Raw genomic sequence first — 25,280 nt, forward strand, 5'->3', positions numbered from 1 at the left:
GTCGTGAACTTCACAGGTGATGTGTTAACATTCATAGCTTCTTTGTTTTCAGACTTGGGTACAAACTTGCTCTATTTCCTCACTTCTTGCTTGTTGTTCCCTTTGCGAGGTTCATAAATGGGCAACCTTTCATTTCCAGCGGAGGCCATGCTCAATTCCATGTCATGGGCACGAGTTGCAAGTTCTTCAAATGTGCTAGTTTGATACCTTGCAAGATATATCCCAGTCCCCAATGCATGCCTTGGATGCACATCTCTATGTCAGAAGCTTTACCAAGCCTGTCTTTGCAGTTGAGGCTTGCATTTCTCCAATAATTGATAAAGTCAATAATTGGTTCACCCTTCCGTTGACGAGTATTTGTAAGTTCCACCATGCTCACCGTGCGCCTTGTGCTATAAAATCAATTGAAGAACTCTTGCTCTAGTTGATCCCAACTACCAATAGATCCCTCCTCGAGGTCTATATACCAATCAAAAGCACTTCCTTTTAGCGAGCGAACAAACTATTTGACGAGGTTATCTCCATAAGTTCCAGTGTTGTCGCATGTCTCAATAAAGTGTGCCACATGTTGCTTTGGATTGCCTTTACCATCAAACTGTTTGAACTTTGGAGGTTGATAGCCAGCAGTCATATTCAATATGTCGATTGTTGTAGTGTACAGCTATACCTATGTAAGGGAGGACTTGGAACTAGCTTCATACTTATTTTTTATAGTCTCTTCAACGAAATCCTTTAGTTGATCGATTGGAATCATCCCTTTAGATGAGACCGGCATACCCTTGGCGGATGCAAATTGTCTTGGGGGAGAATTACTCTCTAGAACTTCTGAGAATTTGCTAGGAGCATGGGTGGATTCTTCTTCCATCAAGATTCCTACCCTATATATTAGCTTGTCAATTCTAGCATCTTGGTTTTGCATGCACTTGGTCAGGCTAGAAATTGCTTCTGTCAAGTTTGCTAGTTGCTCCTCCACGGATGAAGCATTCGTCACTATTGCTTGCATGATTGTTGTGGATGATGGAAAGTAGCATGGATTGTCACATATATTGATCCTCGGTTAGCTCATGCTATCCGGTGTAAGTGGTAAGGATCCTTCACTTGAAGTATCATCATCTTCCTTTACAATAGAATTCTTGGATCTGGAGACTTGAAGCAGAGAAAGAGTTTTCTTAATCTTTTCAACAACATTGCTTCCTCCATCGGGTGCATTTATAGAAGATCTTGCTCCTTTTGAGGATGAAGATCCGAAAATAGGGGTTTATGCGGATTGCACTTCGGGTGCTTGTTGTCCAAAATAGCTTTCTTTGCTCCTCCTAACTAGTCCAAAGTTTCCAAAGGTAACATCGAGGATGATTTCCACATCAACATAGAACCTGGAATTAGCAGTCGTGGTGGAAGTTGACATGGGGTTGATTTTCTTTGGAGCCATTTCGATGTTCTTGAATTTTGGTAATTGAAAAGTTGAGATAAGAGGTAGAGATTTTCCCACATGGTGTGCTAGAATTCATAGACAATAAATTTGCGTCAAGAAAATAATCGAGATCGAAAATTATTGCAACAATCATAGTATTTTATTTTAAACAATATGATTATTACAATCTATATGAATCCTTTGATTCTTCTTTCCAACAATAAATAAAAAGCCTTCGAGCTTAATCTCGAATTTCATTTTATTTTAACCCGAGTACTTGAGGTCTGATCTTGATCTTGAAGTATTTTTAATTCAAGGGCTTGCAGCTTGTTCTTGAATCTTCGCCTTGATCTTTTATTCCTTAGAACAATTGAATGCTTGTAGCTTTTAGAGAAATTTGCAGTGTTTGATCCACGAGCTCTCTCTTGATTCTTGTTATAACTTTTGGTCCTCTTTCTGGGTTTTAAAGACCCTATTTATAGTTGTGGGAGGGGCTAGTTATGATGAGAACAAACTCTCTCCGACCAATCAGATTGAAGCATGACAAGGCCGCATTTGATTGGCCAGAACATGTTACTTTCACATGTGACGCGGTTTCATTAGCCTTTTAATTAGACTTGGCATGCCTTGTCATTTTGACACGTGGCATGATTCTATTGGCTCTTCTGTTTGAATTGGCGTGCCACGTCATTTGACACGTGGCACCAAATTGAGCCTATAGAAAGATGACATCTTGGACCTAATGAAGTGGATTCATCACTTGTAACCCAATTAAATGGGCTAGCCCAATGGATTCCGGCTCATTTATTTAATCCATATATATTAGACTTATATAATTAATTCAATTATATTATCCCAATAAATTTATTTGAACTAATACATCTTGAATTCAAAATATAGTCTAAATTATTTTACGGATTTAATTTCAATAAAATTTATGTGCCTACAGTTTGATTAGAAGGACGATATATTTATAGATATATGTTGGTCAAGTGACTAAGTGAAAGAAATGATAAAGATCTAAAAAATGCCAAACACCCTTTAATGCAACAAATATTCACGTAAAAGTTATTCCACAAAAGATAGGAGTTGGCTATTTGCATAAAGATCCCTAAAAAATAGCTTGTAATTGAAGTAGCTCAAGAGGGAATAGTTTTTGGAAAAAGATCACTTTTATCCCCCACTGAGATTATTTATATCCGGTAGTCCAAAAAGTGTAAGTAATTTGTACAATATATTATTTGTATATAAAATAATATATTTTGTGTACAATATATATATACAGAAAAAAAATACACTTTTGGGTTATTATTTTGAGAACGGCTATAAAATATCAATTTCAATTTAGCCTTTTTGCTTTTTCAGTCTTTAACATTTTGAGATAAATAAAATTAGCGTATACGGGTAAAAGTGGGGATAATGCATACCCCGATTTCCCAATGAAGAAAATGGAAGAAAGGCAAGTACACACGAGGTGGAAATCGAGGTCGGTAGCCCTTCGTATCGAGATCCATGAAAGGTAACGATATGTTCATCATCGGGTGTGATAAAGCAATGCTCCCCAGACCCAGAACGAGTTCTAAGACCTCGGAAAACATGTTAAACAGTTAATCATGACGGATAAAGGGTCGTGATATCTGTACCTAACCAGATATCACGATGTAGATCTCGCTCGATTTTGGTTACAGATCAATAAATAACGAGAAAGGAAGATTTTTACCTTTTTTAGACTTGTACTAGGGGTGAAACTCTTCTACTATATAAAGGGAAAGTTTTCTTATGCAACACACATAGTGACATGCGAATCAAAGCAAGACAAATTCATTCTCTACTTTCTAGCTACTGCTAAAGTTCTTAATTAATTGTTCTGCTCTTGATTCACAACTGGGCTCGAAGCAAGGGTCCAATCGAGGGCAAAGTCAACCTAGGCTCGGGCTAGGCCATGACATTACAACTAGTTTGGTCATTTATTTTGTCTTTAACTCGTGTATCTAATATTCTTGGTTATTTGTGTTGAATTAGTCCACGTATCCTTAAAATCACGTACAAATTTAATTGTTATCCGATTTAAGGGTAAACAGTTTGGCGCTCATCGTGGGGCTAAGGATAATAGTGGTGATTTGATACGAATCCATAACACACCATATTTTATGCTTGTTCCTTAAAGTCTTAATTTCCGGTTAGCCCAAAAATGTCGAACTCTCAGTCTGCTTACTTGAACGTTGACGCTGAGTGTGGCCATCATGACGAAAATAACAATTTGGTGCCCAGCAACTAGGTGCCTCCACTGATCCCAGCGGTGACTTAGTTGCTAATCCGATTGATGTTAACTCGTAGGTGCCATCGACGTTAATTTTCCAACTAACCCTGAAAATAGTGTTCGCAGAGGACCCCGACCAACAGCTCGAGAAGCGCCCGGAGGCGAAGGGGATGGGGTAAGCCTGCGGCTGATCTTCTAAATATTACAGGCTCAACATGCCGCAATAGCGCTGCAACAGAATCAATTCCATGCCCCCAGCAAGGTCGAGCCCGAAAAATCCAGGGAAAGCACCCGAAAATACAAACAAATCACTGAGAGACCAGGTGAAGTCGAGCCCGGGGTCAACCGCGAGATAGTGAAAATGCTTAAAGCATTAATGAAGCAGGTGGAGTTAGGTGAGAAGAAAATTGAGGCTAATGACAAGAAGGTGGAAACATACAATTATAGGGTCGATCAAATCCCTGGAGCACCCCAGATATTGAAGGGTCCGGATTCCAAGAAATTTATCTAGAAACCTTTTCCTCTGAGCGCGACACCGAAGACAATCCCAAAAAATTTTGCATGCCTGATATCCCCAAGTATAACGGAACGATGGATCCAAACGAGCATGTGAACTCCTACATGTGCGCAATCAAGCGGAATGACTTTAAAGACGATGAAATTGAGTCGATGTTATTGAAGAAGTTCGGGGAGACTTTATCCAAGAAAGAAATGATATGGGATCACAACTTACTCCCAAATTTTGTTGACTCATTTGCTATGCTTGCGGATGCTTTCGGAAAAGCCTATGGAGAGGCCATCAAGGTCGAGACTAAAAAGTCAGACCTTTTAAAGGTTAAACAAAGAGACAACGAGATGCTCTGGGAGATCATGTCAAGGTTCCAGATGGAACAGATGGACCTGCCTCCAATTGCAGATGATTGGGCCATCCAGGCATTCACTCAGGGGCTTAACCCTCGAAGTTCCTTGGCCTCTCAACAACTAAAACAAAATTTGGTCGAGTACTCGGCGGTGACTTGGGTCGACATCCACAATAGGTACCAGTCAAAGATCAGGGTTGAGAATAACCAACTCGGAGCTCCTTCAGTGTCTGTTTACCACCATCAGGGCCAATGAAAGGTCTAAGAAGGCTGTTGATCATGATATAAGACCAATTCGAGATCGGTACCAACCGTACAACACTAATCGAAGGGCAAATGGGTCTGGTGTCACCCCACAAGGAACGAGAAGAGAAGCGATCGAGGACCCAGTAGCCAAGGTTTGATGAGCAAAAATGGTTTCGACATGCCTCTCGTGGGTAGGGAAGCACCGAGATTATCGGAGTATAACTTTAACGTTGATGTTGCTAGCATTCTGTCAGCCATCGGGCGCACCAAAAAGACCAAGTGGCCCTGACCATTGTAGTCCGACACTACCCAAAGAGATCATAAATCGATGTGTAAGTATCATGGCACTCATGGTCACAGGATCGAGGATTGCCGACAATTGAGAGAAGATGTTGACCAGTTGTTCAACAACGGGCACCTCCAAGAATTTCTGAGTGATTGAGCCAAAACCACTTCGGGGATAGGGACGCCAACAAGCAGGTCGAACAAGAGGAGCCTCAGCACGTCATCAACATGATGATCGGAGGAGTCGATGTCCCCCAAGGACCAATGATAAAGCGCGCTAAAGTATCTATCACAAGGGAAAAATACACCCGGGATTATGTCCCGGAGGGAGCCATTTGTTCAACGACGAGGATAACTAGAGCATCGTGCAACCTTACAATGATGAGCTAGTAATTACCGTACTTATCAATAAGTCTAGAGTTAAATATGTGTTGATTGATCCAGGTAGTTCGACCAACATCATTAGATCAAGGGTCGTAGGTCAATTGGGGTTACAGGACCAGATCGTGCCGAAAATCTGAGTGTTGAACGAATTTAACATGGCATGAGAAACTACTAAAGGGGAGATACCCCCTTCTAGTAATCACCACCGGGACAACCTAAGAAATAAAATTCTACGTGATCGAAGGGGACATGAGACATAACGCTCTATTTGTAAGGGCATGGGTTCTCAACATGAGGGCGGTGCCCTCGACCTTGCACCAGGATTTGAAATTCCCTACACCAGGAGGAGTCAAAACGATCTACAAAGAGTAGTGGACCGCAAAGGAGATGTTCGTAGTCGATGAGGTAATCCTGGTGCTTGTGGCTTCGACATCAAGGAACATGGAGCTGATCAAAAAGGAAGAAATTAAATAGCAATCACTGATTCCAGCCTTGGCCGAATCGGAGGAACGAGGCACATACAAGGAGGACGATTATGGTGTCCCCAAATCATTCATAGCCCCTAACGACACCAACAACACCAAATCAACGGTCAAAGAGTTAGAGCAAGTCATATTAATCGAACACCTACCAGATCGAAAGGAATACCTAGGCACGGGGTTAACCCCCGAGCTCAGGAAAAAACTTATTGATTTTCTTAAAGCTAACATAGATTATTTTGCTTGGTCCCATCTTGACATGAAAGGGATCTACCGGAGGTAACCAATAATAAGCTAAGTTTGGCCCCAAAGTTCCACCCGATTAAGCAAAATGGGAGGCCACAGTCTGAGATCAAACATGCTTTCATCAAGGACGATGTATCCAAACTTTCAAGAATAGGATCTACTCGGGAAGTCAAATACCCGGACTGGTTAGCTAATGTAGTTGTAGTACCTAAAAAGGGGAATAAACTAAGAACATGTGTAGATTACAAAGACCTAAACAAGTCATACCCCAAAGATTCTTTCCCTTTTCCTAACATCAATCAAATGGTCGACGCAACGGCCGGGCACGAGATACTCAGCTTTCTCGATGCCTACTCTGGGTACAACCAAATTTGGATGGACCTGTACGATCAAGAAAAGACTTCTTTCATCACTAAATTCGGTACCTACTATTATAGCGTAATCCCGTTTGGAATAAAGAACGCTGGTGCCACCTACCAACGCCTAGTAAACCGGATATTCAAAGAACATATAGGAAAATCAATGGAAGTTTATATTGATGATATGTTGGTCAAGTCCCTACAAGTAGATGACTATTTGAAACATTTGTAGGAGACCTTCGGCATACTAAAGAAATACAACATGAAGCTAAACCCAGAGAAGTGCGCATTCGGGGTCAGATCGGGCAAATTCCTCGGGTTCATGGTGTCCAATCGAGGAATTAAGTTCAACCCCTACAAAATAAAGTCCATAAAGGACATCGCCATGGTGAACAATTTCAAGGCCATTCAAATACCGACCGGGCGTATAATCACCTTAGGATCGTTCATCTCGAGGTCCTCGAACAAAAACCATCGATTCTTCTCACTGTTAAAGAAGAAGAATAAGTTTTTCTAGACCCCAGAATGCCAACAAACTTTGGAAGAACTCAAATGGTACCTATTGAGTCCACCCCTGCTATACACTCCGAAGGAAGACAAATAGTTGTACCTCTACTTGGCAATTTCCGATGTGGCGGTAAGTGGAGTCTTAGTCCGAGACGAAGAAGGTACGCAATTTCCTATTTACTATATTAGTAGAACTCTAGGCGAGGCCGAATCAAGGTATCCTCACTTGTAAAAATTGGCGCTCGCTTTGCTAAGCTTCTCTAGGAAGCTAAAGTCGTACTTTAAATGCCACCCATATGGGTCATGAACTCTTACCCGCTAAGCAACATCATGCACAAGCCCGAGCTCTCGGGCCAATTGGCCAAATGGGCCATGGAAATTAGCAGGTACAATATCAAGTATCGACCCCAAACAACCATAAAATCTCATACTTTGGAAGACTTCGTGGTCGACTTTATGCTAGCCTTAATATCTGAAGTCGAAAGAGAATTATTCTTAACCTCGGGGACCATATTGGGAATCTGGACCCTTTTTAAGGACGGTGCCTCGAACACGAAGGGGTTTGGGATCGGTATCGTAATAAAACCGCCTACGGGAAATGTGACTAGGCATTCTATTAGAACTATGAAATTGACTAACAATGAGGCCGAGTATGAGGCCATGATTGCAGGTCTAGAACTAGCTAAAAGCCTTGGGGCCGAGGTGATCAAAGCTAAGTGCGACTCCCTCCTCGTGGTAAATCAAGTTAACGGGATGTTCAAAGTAAAAGAAGATCGGATGCGAAGGTACTTGGATAAATTACAGGTAACCCTACATCAATTTAGGGAATGAACCCTGCAGCATGTACCCCTAGATCAAAAACATTGAGGCCGATGCACTGGCTAACTTGGGGCCGTCAGTCGATTATGATAAATTCAGTTCGGGATGAGTAGTGCAGCTAATGAACTCGGTGATAGAAGAAGGCCACGCCGAAATGAACTCAATAAGTTTAACTTGGGATTGGAGAAACAAATATATAGACTACTTGAAGACAGAAAAACTACTTTTAGATCCCAAATAATCAAGAGCCCTGCGCACTAAAGCTGCCAGATTTAGCTTGGTCAAAGGGGTATTGTTCAGGAGAACCTTCTTTGGCCCACTAGCTAGATTCTTAGGACCAGGAGAGACTGAATACGCCACGAGATAAGTTCATGAAGGCATTTGCAGGAATCATTTAGGGGTAGAATACTTGGTTCAAAAACTGATTAGGGTAGGCTACTACTAGACCGATATGGAGAAGGATGCAAAGGACATGATACGAAAATGCGATGAGTGCCAAAGACACACCTCGATTATCCATCAACTGGTGGAAATACTCCACACGGTCCTGTCCCCATGGCCATTTATAAAGTGGGGAATAGACACTGTCGGTCCCTTGCCATGGGCACCCGGTAAAGCTCTATTCATACTATTCATGACCGATTATTTTTTCAAATGCGTTGAGGCCCAAACGTTCGAAAAGGTCTGAGAGAAAGAAGTAATTGACTTCATATGGACCACATAATATGTCGATTTGGGATACTGACCGAGATTGTTTGCGACAATGAAAAATAGTTCATCGACAGCAAGGTGAGTAAGTTTTTCGAAGACCACAAGATCAAGAAGATACTATCGTCTCCTTATCATCCTAGTGGAAATAGAATCAACGAACAAGACTATACTTCAAAACCTGAAAAAGAGGTTGACTAGTTCGAAAAGGAAAAGGAAGGAGGTCCTGCCCGAAGTCCTATGGGCATACTATACGACTTTGAAATCGAGCACCGGGGCCACCTTATTTTCTATGGTTTGTGGAGCCGAAACCTTAATACCAGTCGAGGTGGGAGAAACGAGCCTCAGGTTCCAGTACGCGATTGAAGAGCCAAAAGGTGAGGCCATAATCACGGGCCTAAAACTATTGGATGAAAGGCGAGAGGCCGCCCTGGTTTGGTTGGCCGCCCAAAAGTAGCGAATAGAAAGGTATTACAACCGAAGAGCCAGCCTCCGAAAATTTTAAGTTGGGGACTTGGTGTTGAGAAAAGTAACACTAAACACCAGAACCCCAAACGAAGGGAAAGTGGCCCCAAAGTGGGAAGGACCATATCGAATCATCGGAATAACCGGCAAAGGCTCATATAAACTAGAAGTGGGAAATGACGTGCAACTACCAAACAACTAGAACGAGACACACTTAAATCGGTACAACTGATAAGGTACGAACTCAGTTACTTTTTAATTATGTTATAACTTGGACTAACGTATGCAGGTAATCAGCCAATGATGGATGTGGCTATTAGGTCTGAAATTACGTGTTCCACTCTTTTTCTTTGAACCGTTTTTTTCCCGAAGTGGGTTTTCCGGCAAGGTTTTTAATGAGGCAACAGTAAAACATGCTACCTTAGATTTGAAGACCGGTTTCAAACCAGAATCAATGATCGCTTGCTTCAGGTCAACAGTATTCGAGCCCTTACGAGTTCGACCTTGAATACTAGAGGCCATTACCCTCGAATTAAGATCTTTAGCAAGGGAAAAATAAACTTTTATGTGCTAAAATCTAAGGCTTGGTGGTTAGGATTCATTGAAAGGTCCAAACAGTCGTATGAACCGTGCCCACATAGTCCATTCTAGCCATGGCTCAAGTTTTATGCGCCTTCGATCGTATACCTTGCATACTAAGCAATGAAAGAAATTTTTACTTCCCTTACACTTTGTTGCTGTGCATTTTGCTTCTTTGATCCTGGATCCTAAAGCCCACGAGCTACCCCAACTCGGGGACTGTCAAGCCCAGGGGCTACCCCTACTCGGGGACTATCGCCCGAAAATAATTCGGACGACCCGGGCTACCGAATCTCGAAGGCACTAAACCTATTAGGCGGTGCCCAAATATAAAAGGCTATGGCAACCCTAAAAATGGCTCGGAGATATCCAAAATCCGTAACGAGAAAGTAAGGCCCTTACAAGAATTCAAAACCTACTAAATGGCTACCCTCGGCAAAAACATTGTCTAAAAATACTTAAGCATCTTAAAAACCTTTAGTCTCACCGAGGATTCAAAGCCACAAGTAAACCAAAGTTGCATCGAAGTCGGGCTCTGTTCGAACCTCCGAAAAATGGATGATTCAGAACTACATCTGATTTTATGCTAAGACATCAAAACAATACACAAATAGAAATTACAAGAAGATGCTAGAAAAGTAAAGACACAGTATTGCCAGAAAGGAAAAAAAGTTATATACTCCAAAATATATTTACAAAGGCCCGATAGAACGGCCTCAAAACAAACAAAAAAATACATAAGGAAAAACTAGAAAAATACTAAGGCATCTACGCCTAGTCTGCACTGGGGCCCGACTCATCGCCAGAAACGTCGGAGCCCTCGGAACCCTCAGGCTCGTAGAGCTCCTTTGCCTTGGCCTCGAGCCTCCTAGCTTCTTCAATCTCGGCCGATATGCCAAAACCTCGAGCATGGATCTCTTCTAGGGTCTCTCTTCGGGATAGCCGCTTTATGTACTCAGTCTTTGTCTTTAAGTGGGTCTTGGCTGCCTCTACATCAGCTTACTCATTCCTCAACTCACCACTCTGCCCCATAATCACACTTAAATCTATATATCCCTACAAAAATTAGTTAGTTAGTTCCACAAAAACTCTTTAATTTGTTAATGTTTTCGGCGTTCGCTAATCTTAGTGGAAATGATGGATCCTGTACAACAATTGACACATTGGAACTAAGAAGGAGCTGCATAAAAACATAACTACCGTGTCATGAATAGACATATTAAACAAGTATTTTTTTTTCTTAACCTGTCCGGGGAATATAGGATAGTTTAGGTACTTGAACTCTGGAGAGATCACACTATCACTATAACAATTATGGTCTAACGCAACACTAGTTTTAGACAATGCCTAAAAAGTGTGCCCAAAAATATATTTGGGCACACTTTTTAAGGGGTGGCCTTTGTATGGAGCTTTTGGATACGGAAAATTTGGCTACGCTTGTAAAATATGCTCTTTAATTTATTAGGCCACACTTATTAAACGTTGCTAAATCATAAAATAATTGGCAACATTTACTTGAGTATGTGGCACTCTTTTTAAGCGTGCTCTTATTATAATTCGAAAAGCAACACTTTATAAATGTGCTCTAAAAGTCCAACAAAATATTTGGCTAAAATATAATATTCCCTCCAAAAAAATGTAATGTTCCCTCCAACGATATTACTCTAGGTGAAATATTATTTTTTCAATTTCAAAGGGCAAAAGATCTCTCTCCTCGCTAAAATCTCTATGGATACATTAGTTTAGGGTTTCTGGCTTCAATACTACGTACTGACGAATCTCCGATCCGGATTAAGTACTGTTTCTGCACCTTCTTACCCTACTTTGGGTAGTGTTTTTGTTTTCAAACTATTGTCTCAAAAGAAGAATTCTCGTTTCCCCTTTCTCTTAGGTACTGTTTTGCACCTTCTCACCCTCCTCGTTCCGGCTGATTGAAGAAATTATTAAAGCTAGAGAAACGGGAATTCTTCCAATCTCAGGTTGGTGCTCTTCTATTTCAATATTTTACCATCTTATGGTCTCTGATTGTTGTAGGTGACACTGTTGTTGTTACAAGAAAATTAGTGCCGACAAGGTGGTAATGTCTATTGGGAATATATTGTTCCTGCAACTTCTCAGCAGTCTTATAAATGGCCTGAAACTGGATTCATTTCACAAAATGCATTGATGAGTTCTGTAGTTTTGCGCAGGTACTGACCCTGAAACATCAACTATAAATTAAATGTCATCTAAACAATGTACGATAGAGAAGCTCTTGTTTTGAATAGCACAAAAGTCTTGTAGAGTAGCACATTGCTTGTGCCCTTGATCTGCTAACTTCTTTTTTTTTTCCTAAACAGAAGAGAAATTAAAATGTGTTAAGTGCGACACAGGTTAGCAGAGAATTTATATCTTCCTTTATTGTGATAAGTCAGATGATTTATCATCAATAATTAGGTGGTCCCCGAGGTTATATTTGTATATTTTGCCTTTACATTCCAGAACTGTTCATCATTATTGTTCAATCCAGTATTATGGCATGACTTGAGATAACTGTTACTGGAACAGTAAAGCATGGTTCCAATACTGAGAAAGTTCAGTAGACTTCAAGCTTCAAATATAATAAGCTAAACTAGTGAATATCATAGGTTCTTTCTTACCTCACAACTGCATGAGTGAGCTCTGAAATGCCAATGTTAATTCATCACAGAAGTTTCTTAGCGTGTAACGTGTTCAATAGATTGTTCATTGGACCTGTCATGTCTTCAATAGATTGAACTGGCTCTTTCATTCAATTGATGGTTAGCTTTTAGTTTCAAATTCAGTTTTCTTTTAATTTATTGTTGCTATTATCCTGCAGTGATGCTTATCTCCAAAGTATTAAAACAACCTTAGATTTTCCAAATATGCAGTATTGTTTAACTGATAATAACCAATACATATTGCTGGCATGCATCAAACGTTGCAAATGATTCCTTCAAACATAATAAGAATATGATCCTTTAAGTTTACAACAAGGGATCAATCTGGTAATTCTAATGAGTATTGGTAAATTTGCAGCCAACATATATGAAAAGAACTTTTAGTTGTACCGTTTTGATCAAAGTATCAATTTAACAACCTTGAGTGAACTACACTAATTTGGTATTGGATTGTCAACCAAAGTTTTCACTTTTTGTTGACTTGGTTGATATAATTCCGCATCAAGAAAATCCGGGATATCAATGTGGACCAAAAATAATGACATCAAGAAAAGAGAAACAAAATGTAATCAAATTATTAGATACTACACAACTAGCATAACAGATTCTTTGATCTGACATTTTGAACCAAAAATGTAAAACCAGTTGTGAAGCTTATTCTTTGCTAATTGTTCTGTCAAAATGTAATGTGGTAAATTGTTCCATCAAAGTTACCTTTTAGTAATTTTAAAATATGACTAGTTCTGGAGTTTCTTCTTTTGAGTTGAAGAAATCAAAAATAGCTAGTTAGATTTTTATATCTTAACTTCTTTTAATTATATAATATTTGTATGAACAAAACACCTTTTAGGTGTCACTATACTTGCCAAAGTGCACATGAAACTTTTTGGTGCGGAGAACTATTATATTATCTTCATGAAAAACTTGGTTTAGAATTTTATTACTTTCTGTCTTTGTTTTGTGGATCCTAATTTTACTTTTTTTATCCAAGAAGATAAGTCACGCTCTGGAAGATTTGTGGTGGACTTAAAGTTGTATTTGGCTTAGCTTAAGTGTCATGACTAGGTAAGAAAGTCCTATCATTGTACAACACATGATTTTACAGATTTATTCTTGACATTTATGATTTAGTTTTACCATATAATTAATGCTTAAATGATTATATATTTGAAGATCTAATAAATTTTATTTTTAGGAATTCAAATGTTCCATCCAAGGAATGGATGGATTTACCAAGGTATAGCAAAGAGTATATCGAGGGTGTTCAATCTTTCTTAGATTTTGCTTACTCTTATGGAGATCCTCAAGGCGAAGAAATTCAATGCCCATGTGCAAAGTGTTGTAATATTCGTTGGACTCGAAGGAATGTAGTATATGATCATCTAATATGTTATGGGTTTGTTCAAGGTTATATAAGATGGATTAATCATGGGGAATGGGAAATTTCGATGAATGCTAATTGTGACATGGATGATAATGTTTACTCGTACGATGATATTGATGGGTTGTTGAATGATCAATTTAGAAATGTTGCATATGCTGGAGGAGTGTATGAAGGCCCAAATGAAGATGCCAATAAATTCTATAACTTAGTTGACGAGGCAAGCCAAGAACTATATCCTGGTTGTAAAGGATTCTCTAGATTATCTTTTACAATCCGTCTGTATTTGTTGAAGTGTCTACATGGATGGAGCAATGTGTCTTTCACTTCTCTTTTAGAGCTATTAAAAGAGGCGATGCCTGACTTGAACATTCCTATATCCTACAATAAAGCCAAATCTATGGTAAAAGATCTCGGTCTTGATTATGAAAAGATTGATGCATGTCCCAATGATTGCATGCTATTTAGGAATGATCATAAGGATGATGAATATTGTCATGTTTGAGGATCATCTCGATATATTAAATATCCTGAAGTAGATAGCGATGAAGTAGATAGCGATCTTGAGGCTTCCAAAAAAGGTTATCGCGTTCCAGCAAAAATTTTGAGATACTTTCCATTAATTCCTAGACTTAAAAGGCTATTTATGTGCTCAAAGACAGCAGATACATTGAGGTGACATGACGAGGAACGTTCTAAAGATGGAAAGTTAAGGCATCCTATTGATGGGCAAGCATGGAAAGACTTTGATAGATTGTATTCATAATTTGCAAAGGATTCTTGCAATTTGAGACTTGGCTTAGCAAGTGATGGGTTCAATCCATTTCGGACCATGAGCATATCTCATAGCACATGGCCAGTTATTTTAATGGTGTATAATTTGCCTCCTTGGATGTGCATGAAGCCAGAGTACTGTATGCTTTCTTTGCTTATACCTGGGCCACGATCACCTGGAAATGACATTGACGTTTATTTACAACCATTAATAGAAGAGTTAAATGTTTTGTGGGAGTCCGGGGTAGAAACATATGATGCTTCAAGAGATCAAACCTTTCAAATGCGAGCAGCTCTTTTATGGACAATCAGTGACTTTCCTGCATATGCTATGTTATCCGGTTGGAGTACAAAGGGAAAGTTGGCTTGCCCTTGTTGTAATTATGGCACTAATTCTCGTTATCTTAAACATAGTCGAAAAATGTGTTATATGGATCATCGTGTTTTTCTGCCTATGGATCATCCTTGGAGATCTAATAAAAGGTCTTTCAATGGAAAAACAAAATTTAGGCCTCCTCCGCCTTTGTTAAAGGGAACTGATGTGCTTAATAGCTTACAGAATTTTAACAATGTGTTTGGGAAGAAGCGAAAGAGAACAAATGATGGCCCTTGGAAAAAAGGTCAATTTTTTTGAATTACCTTATTGGCAGCACAACTCGTTACGTCATAACCTTGACGTAATGCATATAGAGAAAAATATAGTAGATAATATAATTGGAACTCTTTTGGACATTCCTGGCAAGACAAAGGATCATGCAAATGCTCGTTATGATCTGAAAGAGATGGGCATTAGGAAGAACCTTCAACCAAAGGATACAAAGGATGGCAAGAGAACAAAGTTTACAAAAGCATGTTTCTCAATGACTAGTGGTGAGAAATCCGTTTTCTGTGGTGTTTTAAAGACCGCAAAGCTACCTGATGGTAGTGCTTCCAACATATCTAGGTGTGTGCAGCTAGATGAAAGAAAATTATCCGGTTATAAAACCCATGATGCCCACTTCATGTTACATTACTTGTTGCCAATACCAGTTAAAAGCATACTTCCTGATCATGTTGCTATCCCTTTGATTCGTCTAAGTTCTTTATTTCGCCGTTTATGTCAAAAAGTTATCACAATGGAAGAGCTAGATTGCTTGGAAGTAGAGATTAGAGAAACAACGAATCAATTGGAAAGAATTTTTCCTCCAACTTTTTTTGATATAATGATTCATTTGCCTATTCATTTGGCAAATGAGGTAAGGTTGGGAGGTCCAGTTCAAAATCGATGGATGTATCCTCTTGAAAGGTATAAGTGTACATTAAAATCATATGTTCGCAATAGAAATTATCCAGAAGGATCTATTGCTGAGGCATATTTGGTTGAAGAGTGGTTGACTTTATGCTCTAGATACTTACATGGAGGTGTAAAGACTTGATTTAATCGAAAACCCCGAAATAATGATGAATATGATTCAATTAATGCACAAGCTTCTAGTTTGTTCCCTAATACAGGTTATTCTTTAGGAGCGAAAAAGAGTGATCCAATTGTTTTAGATGACTTGTCACTAAATCAAGCACATATATACTTATTGAACAATTGTTATGAAGTTCAAGAATATATAAGGTAATTTAATCACTTATAGCATTTATTTATGTAGATTGTTATTAAATTACTTTATTGATCATTTTACTAACAAATAAAAATACTTGTTGTGTAGAGAATATTAGGTTGAGGTTAGTAATCAGAGACGAGGATCTAAATGGAGCAAGGCGAAGAAGCATAGTTAAAACTTCTCTCAATGGTTTGAAACTCGTTCTTTGAAAGAGGATGTGCCCGATCTTATAAAGCAATTATCCTTTGAACCAAATTCAATTGCTAAAAGATATTCTGGGTATCTCATTAATGGATATAGATTCCATACAAGGCAGCGTGATGCAAGACGTAAAACACAAAATAGTGGTGTTACATTAGTCGCCCAAACTACAAGTTTTGCAAGCTCAAAAGATAAAAATTCGGTTGACGCAAATTTGACTTATTATGGTAGAATAGTTGATATAGTTGAGTTAGACTATTATGGCCATTTTAGGATTGTCTTATTTAAGTGCGACTGGTATGAGGTTGAAGAAGATATTTATGGCCTTACTTATGTCTACTTCAATAAGAAATGTTATTAGAACGAGCCTTTTGTCCTAGCATCTCACGTACACCAATACTTCTATGTGCAAGATCCATATGATCAAGATAAATATTATGTCATGAAGACTGTCCCGAGAGATTTGTTTAGCATAAGTGATGAACTTGAATCTAATGCCCCACAGTGTTATGAAAATGAGCCATCTGAATATTTGGCTGGCCCATCTATACCGGAGGATAATGGTGAAGTTGCCTTAGTAAGGAGTGATGTTCCAGCAACCATTCTTGATGTACCTCCAGAAGGATTTCAAGCACAACAACTTGAAATTGAATCGGATGAAGAGTTTGATTTTGAAGACACATCATGAGTTTTTTTTTCTAATTCAAATAGAAAATAGCTTAGCCATTTTTTGATTAATAGCTAGAGACACATTAAAGACTGTTGTTTTAGATTTAAATTGATGTTGTCTATTTCGTCAAGTTCAATATTGAATATTTTCTTGCTGATCGATTTCTTTGATGTGCACATATATTTTCTACTCATGTATTTTCAATGTGTCCCTTTTGGTATCACTAGAAATTACATGATTGGTTATTCAATGTGTCCTTCTGAGGAACCATATTGTTAATATGTGGATCGAGAATTTCCTCTGGTTTTGAATAGAGAAGTGAACGTGAGTAAGTAGAAATTATGCTTCGGAATTTGTATTGTCCTATTACCTGGAGTATTGGAGCAAGTTTTAACGTATATACATATCTGTTTTTTATTATTATCAGGTGGTGCACATAGAAGATATTGGACTAACCAATTTTAAGGAACCAAGAGATATTGAACAGGTATCATTGTTCCATTTTATGTTGATGTTTGAGATAACAACAGGCTTAGTGATTTGAACCTTTGTCAAAAGGATGTTTAATAAGGTCAAATAGATACTTTCTGTTGAATGTCTGTTGGTAGAAGAGGATAAAGAGGATTCTATGATCTGGAAAGCGAACAATGAATTGAAGTTCTCTATTAAAAGCTGTTATAACCTTCTTCTGAACAATCTGAACATCTCTAGAGTCAGGAACCTTTGTATGCAAAATCTATTTTTTTGGTGTTAAAGGAGTATTCTAGAGAGTATTGATCAGTATATGGAATTTTTAGACTCACTTGGAAATATGTAACCAGAGATTGCTGTAGGGTCTGTCTTGTTTTGTTGTAATTTGAGTACCTTCTTGGTACCTTTATTAATAAATTTTATCTTATCAAAAAAAGAAAAGAAAATATGCTACACATTTTTTTAAAAGAGAGGAATGATGCCATTTCATTTAGAAGGACAATTTGGAGTTTTGAGTGTGATTTCTATACTGTGCAAGTAATTGAAATTTAGTATAGTAGTACTGGCTATCTTTAGAGTTAATTGTATTCAAGATATGTCCATGTTAATTTTGTTTAGCTACTTGCTTCGTTAGTGGAGAAGAAACTTCATTCCGTTTGGGGTAAAGGTGATGTTGAGCAGCTATATTATCTCTGTTAATGTGATACATTTTGCTTCTCCTGTATGAGCAGCTATTGTCTCTGCTAATATAATAAATACATCTTGCTTCTGCTTAATTTCGTTTAGCTACTTACTTGATTAGTAGAGAAGGAACTTCGTTCTTTTGGAGTAAAGTCGATGTTTGAGTAGCTATATATTTTCTGCTAATGTGATATGTTTCACTCTCCTATTTGAGCAGCTATTATCTCTGCTAATGTGATACATTTTGTTTCTGTTAAATTTTCTTAGCTACTTGCTTGATTAGTAGAGAAGGAACTTTATTCTTTTTGGGGTAAAGTTGATATTTCAGTAGCTATATAATCTCTGCTAATTTAATACATCTTGCTTTTGCTTAATTTTGTTTATCTACTTACTTGATTAGTGGAGAATAAACTTCGTTCTTTTTGGGGTAACTATTCCTTTCACACTGCTGGCAAATTCAACCATTTCCCAGCTTGAATCTCGTTCAATCCATAAACACGTGCAATTCCATCGACCTTCTAATAGACTTGTTGATGTTTGAGCGGCTACATTTTTTTTGCTAATGCGATACATTTCACTCTCCTGTTTGAAAATCTATTATCTCTGCTAATGTGAGCAGCTATATTTTCTGATACATTTCGCTCTCCTATTTGAGCAGCTATTATCTCTGCTAATGTGATATATTTTTTGCTTCTGCTTTATTTTGTTTAACTGCTTGCTTGATTAGTGGAGAAGAAACTTCGTTCTTTTTGTGGGTAAAGTTGATGTTTGAGCATAATGTGATACATTTCGTTCTCCTATTTGAGCAGCTGTTATCTCTGCTAATGTGATTTTGTTTAGCTACTTTTTGATTAGTGGAAAAGGAACGCCATTCTTTTTGGGTTACAGTTGATGTTTGAGCTGCTATTTTTTCTGCTAAATTGGACTGTTGTTTTTCTGCACTGTTTCTCCATAGTTTCAGCTACATTTTTTGCATCTTTGAGCAGTATTTTGCGTGCAAATTCGGCACTGTTTCAGCTGCTTAGATGAAATAGTCCTGCTGCTGAAAGTTTGAGAAGGATTTTTGTTAAGTTGTGAGTCTCTTTTGGGCTGAAATTCATCTAGATTTTTGCTGCAGTCTTGGGTTGAATTTGGAGGGTGTTGACTGAGGAATTGACTAGTGTTTGAGCTTAATTTATGCTGGTTCAACTGCAATTTACTGGACTGTTCAGCTGCAATTTCCAGCTTCAGTCCATCAGTTTCATTCTAGTGAAAACTGCTCAAATACTTTCAGTGAGGGTCCTCCATCTTTGAGCCATATTTGCTATGGTCATAGACTTAATTTATTACATATACCTGAAAAGCAGTGAATTTGAATGGAGATGCATTTTGGAAAACTCCATCTTTGAGCCATCTCTCAGGATTGAATAAATTTGAATGGAGATGCATTGTTGCAGTTGTATATATTCTTAAATATGTCTAATTTCTAGAATATTTACTTTCTCACATACTGTTATATATTCTTACTAGTTGTTAGGCTAAAGTAATTTAATATTTTTTGTATGTAGGATGAATCAAGCAGCAGCTCTTAAGAGAAAAGTTCCGAATCCAAACAAAGCTCAAAGTCCAATAAAGAATATAGGTTTCGATTTCCAATACCGATCAAGTACTGAACTAGCCAAAAAGTTTCAAATTAAGAGAGAAAAGCTTGCAAGTGATCGCAACGATAAAGCTGCTAAAGAGCATGCATTACTTGGAGTTAAAAGGAAAAATTGTATGCTTGCAACATTAGAAGGACAAAGTAGACAGAGGTTAACTCAATCCGATGTGTCAGTTCAAAAGTTAGGAAGGAATAGATTACTGGTGTACGAATCAATCCAATCATCTTCAAGGGAAGATCTGAACACTTCACATAATATTGCAAGTAAATGACAAATTAAACAAAGGTCAATTCAATTGGAGGAGCCCACTCAAAAGCAAGGAATGAGTAAATTACCTGTGCCCACATCCATGATCCAATCATCTGCAAAGGTAGATCCTAACACTTTACATATGCTCAGAAGAATACAAGGTGAAGGAGAGAAACAATTTGATATTCAGGAGGTACAAAATTGCAAAACGGTAAAAGACAAACTCAGTCCTACCGTCGACGAGTGTTAATCAATTTCTAAAAAAATATGGGATACAAGTTGGTGGTGAAAAAAATCCTGATAATCACCTAGAAAATGAAGTCAGATTTATGTCCTCTCCTATTATTGATGAGCGTGAAATAGAATTGGATAATTTTGCTGCACAAGATGAAGTTGGTGATGATGAATTTATTGGAGATGAGGACATGAACATCGATGGTGCTGCCGGTGGTATGTCTTAAACCTTATAATTATTCTACATATTTTGATTTTTTTCTTCTTATGTCTTGCTTGTTATATCAATCTAGGGACATCAGAGAAGAAAAGAGTTTGAGGGCAAACAACATGTAAGAATATTCATGCAAGAAGTTTTGAAGAAAGAGAGGAGGTGACATTTGATAAAGGACAAGCAGTTGGACCAACTAACAAGAGAGTGTCTGATTTGACCAACTTTTTAGGAACAATTGCAAGGAATCCAAGATTTATCCCCTTGTTGCATACTAGTTGGCATGCTGTGTCAAAGGATATTAAGCAACGAATGTGGGAATATGTCAATGTAAGAATAATTAATTTTTCAATTATATATTTTTTGTATTTTTCCTACTAAGAAAAGATATATATATATATATATGTGTGTGTGTGTGTATGTATATGTATATGTATATGTATATGTATATATATATATATATATATGTGTATATGTATATGTATATATATATGTGTATATGTATATGTATATGTATATGTATATATATATATATATATGTGTATATGTATATATGTTTGTGTGTTGTTTTGCAATCCAAGTTCTTAATTCCAGCTGAAGGAGAGAAGAGGGTAATGTCTGGTCTTCGTGATGCTTGGAAGCGACACAAGAGAAATATTAAGAAGAAATATCTTGATAAAAATGCTACTATTGACGAAATGCTACAAAATCGTCCCAATGAGATACCCGAAGTTCATTTCCGTCAATTGATTGAGTATTGGGATGACGAAGATGTCCAAGTAAGATTAAACCGTGCATTTCTACATTTTCTACCTATTGGTGCAGTATATATTGTTTCCTTTTTTATTTAATTATTAATATGCTTCTTTTGTTGTTAGGCTATGTGCCAATTAAATTCTGAAAATAGGAAAAAACAAAAGTGGAGGCATCAAATGGGACCTATTAATTTTGCAAGAGTGCGTGTGGCATTGGTAATATTTAGTCGACACTTTGTAATCTGACTTTCATTTCTTTTTGTACTTTATCGGAACACAGTGATGTTTTTTTATATCTTCTTTGATGTAATTTGTAGCGGGCAACCAAAGAGAACAACGAGGAACCATCAAAGTCTGAAATGTTTATTACAACTCGTACAAAGAAAGGGAAGGAAGTTCATACGGATACTCAAGTTGCAATAGTAAGTCATGCTGCAAGTTAAGTCTTGTTATTGTATTTTCTCTCTTTAACTGAATGCGTTTCTTTAATATGGTTTTATTTGTACAAGATGTTAGATATTTGTCAACCCTTCTCAAATAATATGATTATACCTGCACAAGATTTTTAATATGATGTTGCCTGCACAGAATTCTCCATTCTGTATCTGTGAGTCATAAATGTGGAAAGAAAATAAATATTCAGAAGTAGATGATATTATTTGTTTCAAAAGTAGCCATTTGGAGCAGATACTTGTTGATTTGTAGTAGATTTCAAAAGCGCGTCAAAGGAATTCGAGCAGAATTCTTTTGAGACAGTAATTCGACCACCTGTAACACTTACTGTTTACTGCTGTTTTGCCGACATGGAGATGTATTTTGTCTAGTAGAAGCTCGAACCACCATTGCCCAGTATTCCCCAGTTGATTTCCTTGCTATTCCATCGTCCTTAGATTTAACATCCTTTGATCCAGTAACATATCCAGCAGTTTCCCCATTACTGCTGAAATTTTCAGCTTGCAAAGCAATCTCACGATCCTCCTTGTCACTTTTAGGTTCAGCAGCTGCTTGTGAATCTTCCTTTTGCACAACCTGCTCGCTTCCATCCTTCAAAAGAGCTATTTGTGCACCAGTAGTAGATTGATTAGCAATTAGCTGAGTAACATCCTACTGATTTATCAGTTGTTTTACCCAATGTAACAGTAGGACGATCACCATCTGTTGCACCAGCTTTTGCCTTCTCATGTGCAAACTGTTGTACATTAGTTTGCCCCTGTCTTTTTGTCCAGCACCTGGACCTGTAGCAACACCAGCCTGCTCGTTAACCTCCACTTGTCGCTGCACCTCGACTTTATATTTCTAAAGATTTTGCACAGCCTCCGACTTCTTTTGATTATTCCTCATAAGCACAACATTGTCCATAGCGACTAGACATGAGTTACTCTGCCCAGCAACAGCTACATCCTATGAAAATCTAGCAAAAACTGTTTCAATAGGAACTATAGCAGTATTAGCGACAGCTGCTACATGTGATGTCTTAAACGGATTTTCAGCATACTCATGATCCCCCTGATGTGATTTTGAAGCCTGTGTAGCAGCTGTAGGATTAATCTGCTCTCCAACCCTTCCATAACCTTCTTTCAAAGCCCTCTTCTCCTTCAAAAATAGACGCAAATCACCACTGTATTTTTTCCCAACAGCCTATTCATGACAGCGTTGTATATGTTGATGTTGAATTGTTGTTTTTAATCATCTCTCCCACAGCTTGAAGCTGGAGAGAGGGATGTGCATCTTAGAAATTCCTCTTTCTTTTGTGATGCATCAGGATGAAGAATTTTGATGGCAACAGGGGTATGATCAAGGTTGCCTTTGTAAACTTTCCCATAGCCCCCTTCGCCAATCATCTTTGAGTCAGAAAAGAAATCAATAGCCACCTCAATCTCTTCTTTGCTTTAGCTGCTGTTTTCCTTAGGCTTTCTTCTCTTTTCTGGGCTGCATTCACTCTTCTTGCTTCTTCAAGGCATTCAGAAGAAGTAGTTGGACCTGAAAGATAGCTAGAGGGTTACGTTCAGATATGGTTGATGGTAACCGGGGAAGTGTTCAGATGGTTCAAAAAAGATCTTGATTATAAATGTAGGATACAACTATTTTTTTCTTTGTTGACTTTTATGGAACTTTTCATTTGGTGAAAGCTTTTTCCAACTATGGGGCTAATATTTCTCTTCTGGATACTTGTTATCCCATCAGTTGCTTTATTCTTTATTTTTGGAGGCTTGAGGGGGTAAGAAATTCCCTTGTCCTTGTGATTATAAAATAATTTTTAGAGCCTATAAAGGAAGTTTTTGCAAATATGCTTCGGTGAATTCAGTTGTGGTTGTCCCAAGGTGTAAATTTATCCACCGGTTTGTAGAGGAAAACATGATAATATGCAGAAGTTTGGCAACAAAATAATGTGGGTACTTGGAAAAAAAATCAGTTCTGTTTATTGGAAACTTCATATAAAAATGGTTATGATCATTGTCACTGAAAAATCTATTGACATTCTTGGCTAAATTTTGAGGTATGTTAAACTTTTATTTAATCTTACTTGACTTGTTAAAACTTATTTTAGTGTTCGATCTATCTTGACTTGTAAGTGATGTGTAATAATATTTTTTTGACAGTCTGAACTTCAGAATCGCCAAAGTTCTGGAGAAACAGCAGATGATGCATTTAGGGTTGTATTTGGAAAGGAGCAACCTGGTCGGGTTAGATGCTATGGTAGATCGGTGACGACAAGCTCTCAGAAAAAAGATGAAGAAATTACCAAGCTTAAACAAAAGCATGCCAATGAAATAAGTTCTCTGAAGGAAGAAATGAAGGAAATGATGAGGGAAGAAATGCGATGTTTTTTTAGTCAATTGGTGAAAAACAACCCTGGACTAGATTTTCATGATATACAAGGGTGTGTTGGATCTAATATTCCTTCACCGGTTGATGCAAGTAGTGCACGAGCTATGAGGCAAAAATCTACAACATTCTTCTGGCTCAACTCATGCCCCGAGTATTGAAAAGGTATTTATATTTTACAATTCCATTAAAACTACCTCAATCTTAAGTAACTTACACAATCATGCTTTCTATAAATGTGTGATAGGAAACTGAATTATTGCCATGACTAAGATTCTAGGGGTCATAATATTTGAAAGTAGACTATAGAAAAAATATTTGCAGAGTTGGTTATTGGTATCTCAATAGATATTTTATTTCTTTGAGGAGATCATTTTGGAACAGTGTTATCTATAAATATTTTAAGTTCATGTATAATGATTTTTTAATAAGCACACAAGGTTTAATGCAATGATTTGAGGCACAAAAAGAAAATATCAAGATTGTTAAGCATGTAAAATTGACTTGTAACAGACACTGAACAATAGGCTATAAAATAAGACATTGTAAACTTAGTTACCATCACCAAATTTAAACTGAAAAATGTGCTCTAAAGAGAAAAAAGAAAACACTATAGAATAAAAATGGTAAAACTGTAGTAACAGAGATTATGTTTAAGCAAAGGCTTTGAGCTTCTTAGCGATAGGAAGTAGTCAAAGATTTGTGTTTGACAAGAGTATTCCAATCCTTGTGAAGGGTCTGTAAATTGTCCTTCTAATTTTTATACTATTTCGTGAGAAGCGATCGTAGAAAAGCTTTAAACATTAAATTTGGAGCAGTGACATCCTTCCCAAATAGGGAAATGTGGAAAATTAATGGATAAGTGATATTTGAGATCTTGTACTAGTTCTAGTACTTGTGCCATGAAAATCAATCTCTGTAATATATCTACTCACTCTTACTCTATGCAGATAACTAGTCAGAGAGGTCTTTTGAACAAGATGTTTATTTCATTTTGAATGTGTAGGAAAATACGGGTGATGCAATTGGAAATGGTGGCCACAAATCAATTTGAATCATTAAAGTGAATGGTGAAGGCCTTTTGAACAAGATATTTATTTTTGTCGACACTATAAATATGAGTACATTTGGTTTTGTAGAGGTCTTTGCTAGTGAACTTCTTGAACCAACACTGCTTTATTACTATAGATAGTACACAAAGTGTGTTTCTTTTGTTGAGATTTATTTCAAGTATATGCATTTGAATTATTTTTATTCTATTACTTATCATTTAAATTAATGCTTCATATATGTGTGTGTGTGTGTG

The 25,280-nt window shown here is 37.6% G+C and overlaps 1 protein-coding gene across 7 annotated transcripts; it reads left to right on the forward strand.

The window, feature by feature from the left end:
• Positions 1-11,240: 11,240 nt before the first annotated feature.
• Positions 11,241-25,231, forward strand: LOC104222834 (uncharacterized). 7 transcript variants are annotated; one of them, XM_070172067.1, is made up of 11 exons: positions 11,276-11,403; positions 11,500-11,797; positions 13,284-13,354; positions 17,335-17,394; positions 19,607-20,398; positions 20,476-20,723; positions 20,975-21,172; positions 21,272-21,364; positions 21,466-21,570; positions 23,749-24,139; positions 24,981-25,231. In XM_070172067.1, the coding sequence occupies exons 6-10, from the start codon at positions 20,706-20,708 to the stop codon at positions 24,133-24,135; spliced, it is 801 nt and encodes a 266-aa protein (XP_070028168.1). In that variant the 5' UTR covers positions 11,276-11,403; positions 11,500-11,797; positions 13,284-13,354; positions 17,335-17,394; positions 19,607-20,398; positions 20,476-20,705; the 3' UTR covers positions 24,136-24,139; positions 24,981-25,231. The 7 variants fall into 7 exon arrangements, with proteins under 7 accessions (XP_070028173.1, XP_070028171.1, XP_070028168.1 ...); XM_070172066.1 differs by lacking the exon at positions 13,284-13,354; XM_070172069.1 differs by lacking the exon at positions 13,284-13,354 and having other exon boundaries at positions 11,500-11,587.
• The last annotated feature ends 49 nt before the right edge of the window (positions 25,232-25,280 follow it).

The sequence above is a fragment of the Nicotiana sylvestris genome, chromosome 4 (assembly GCF_000393655.2).
Source record: "Nicotiana sylvestris chromosome 4, ASM39365v2, whole genome shotgun sequence".
Classification (NCBI taxonomy): Eukaryota; Viridiplantae; Streptophyta; class Magnoliopsida; order Solanales; family Solanaceae; genus Nicotiana; species Nicotiana sylvestris.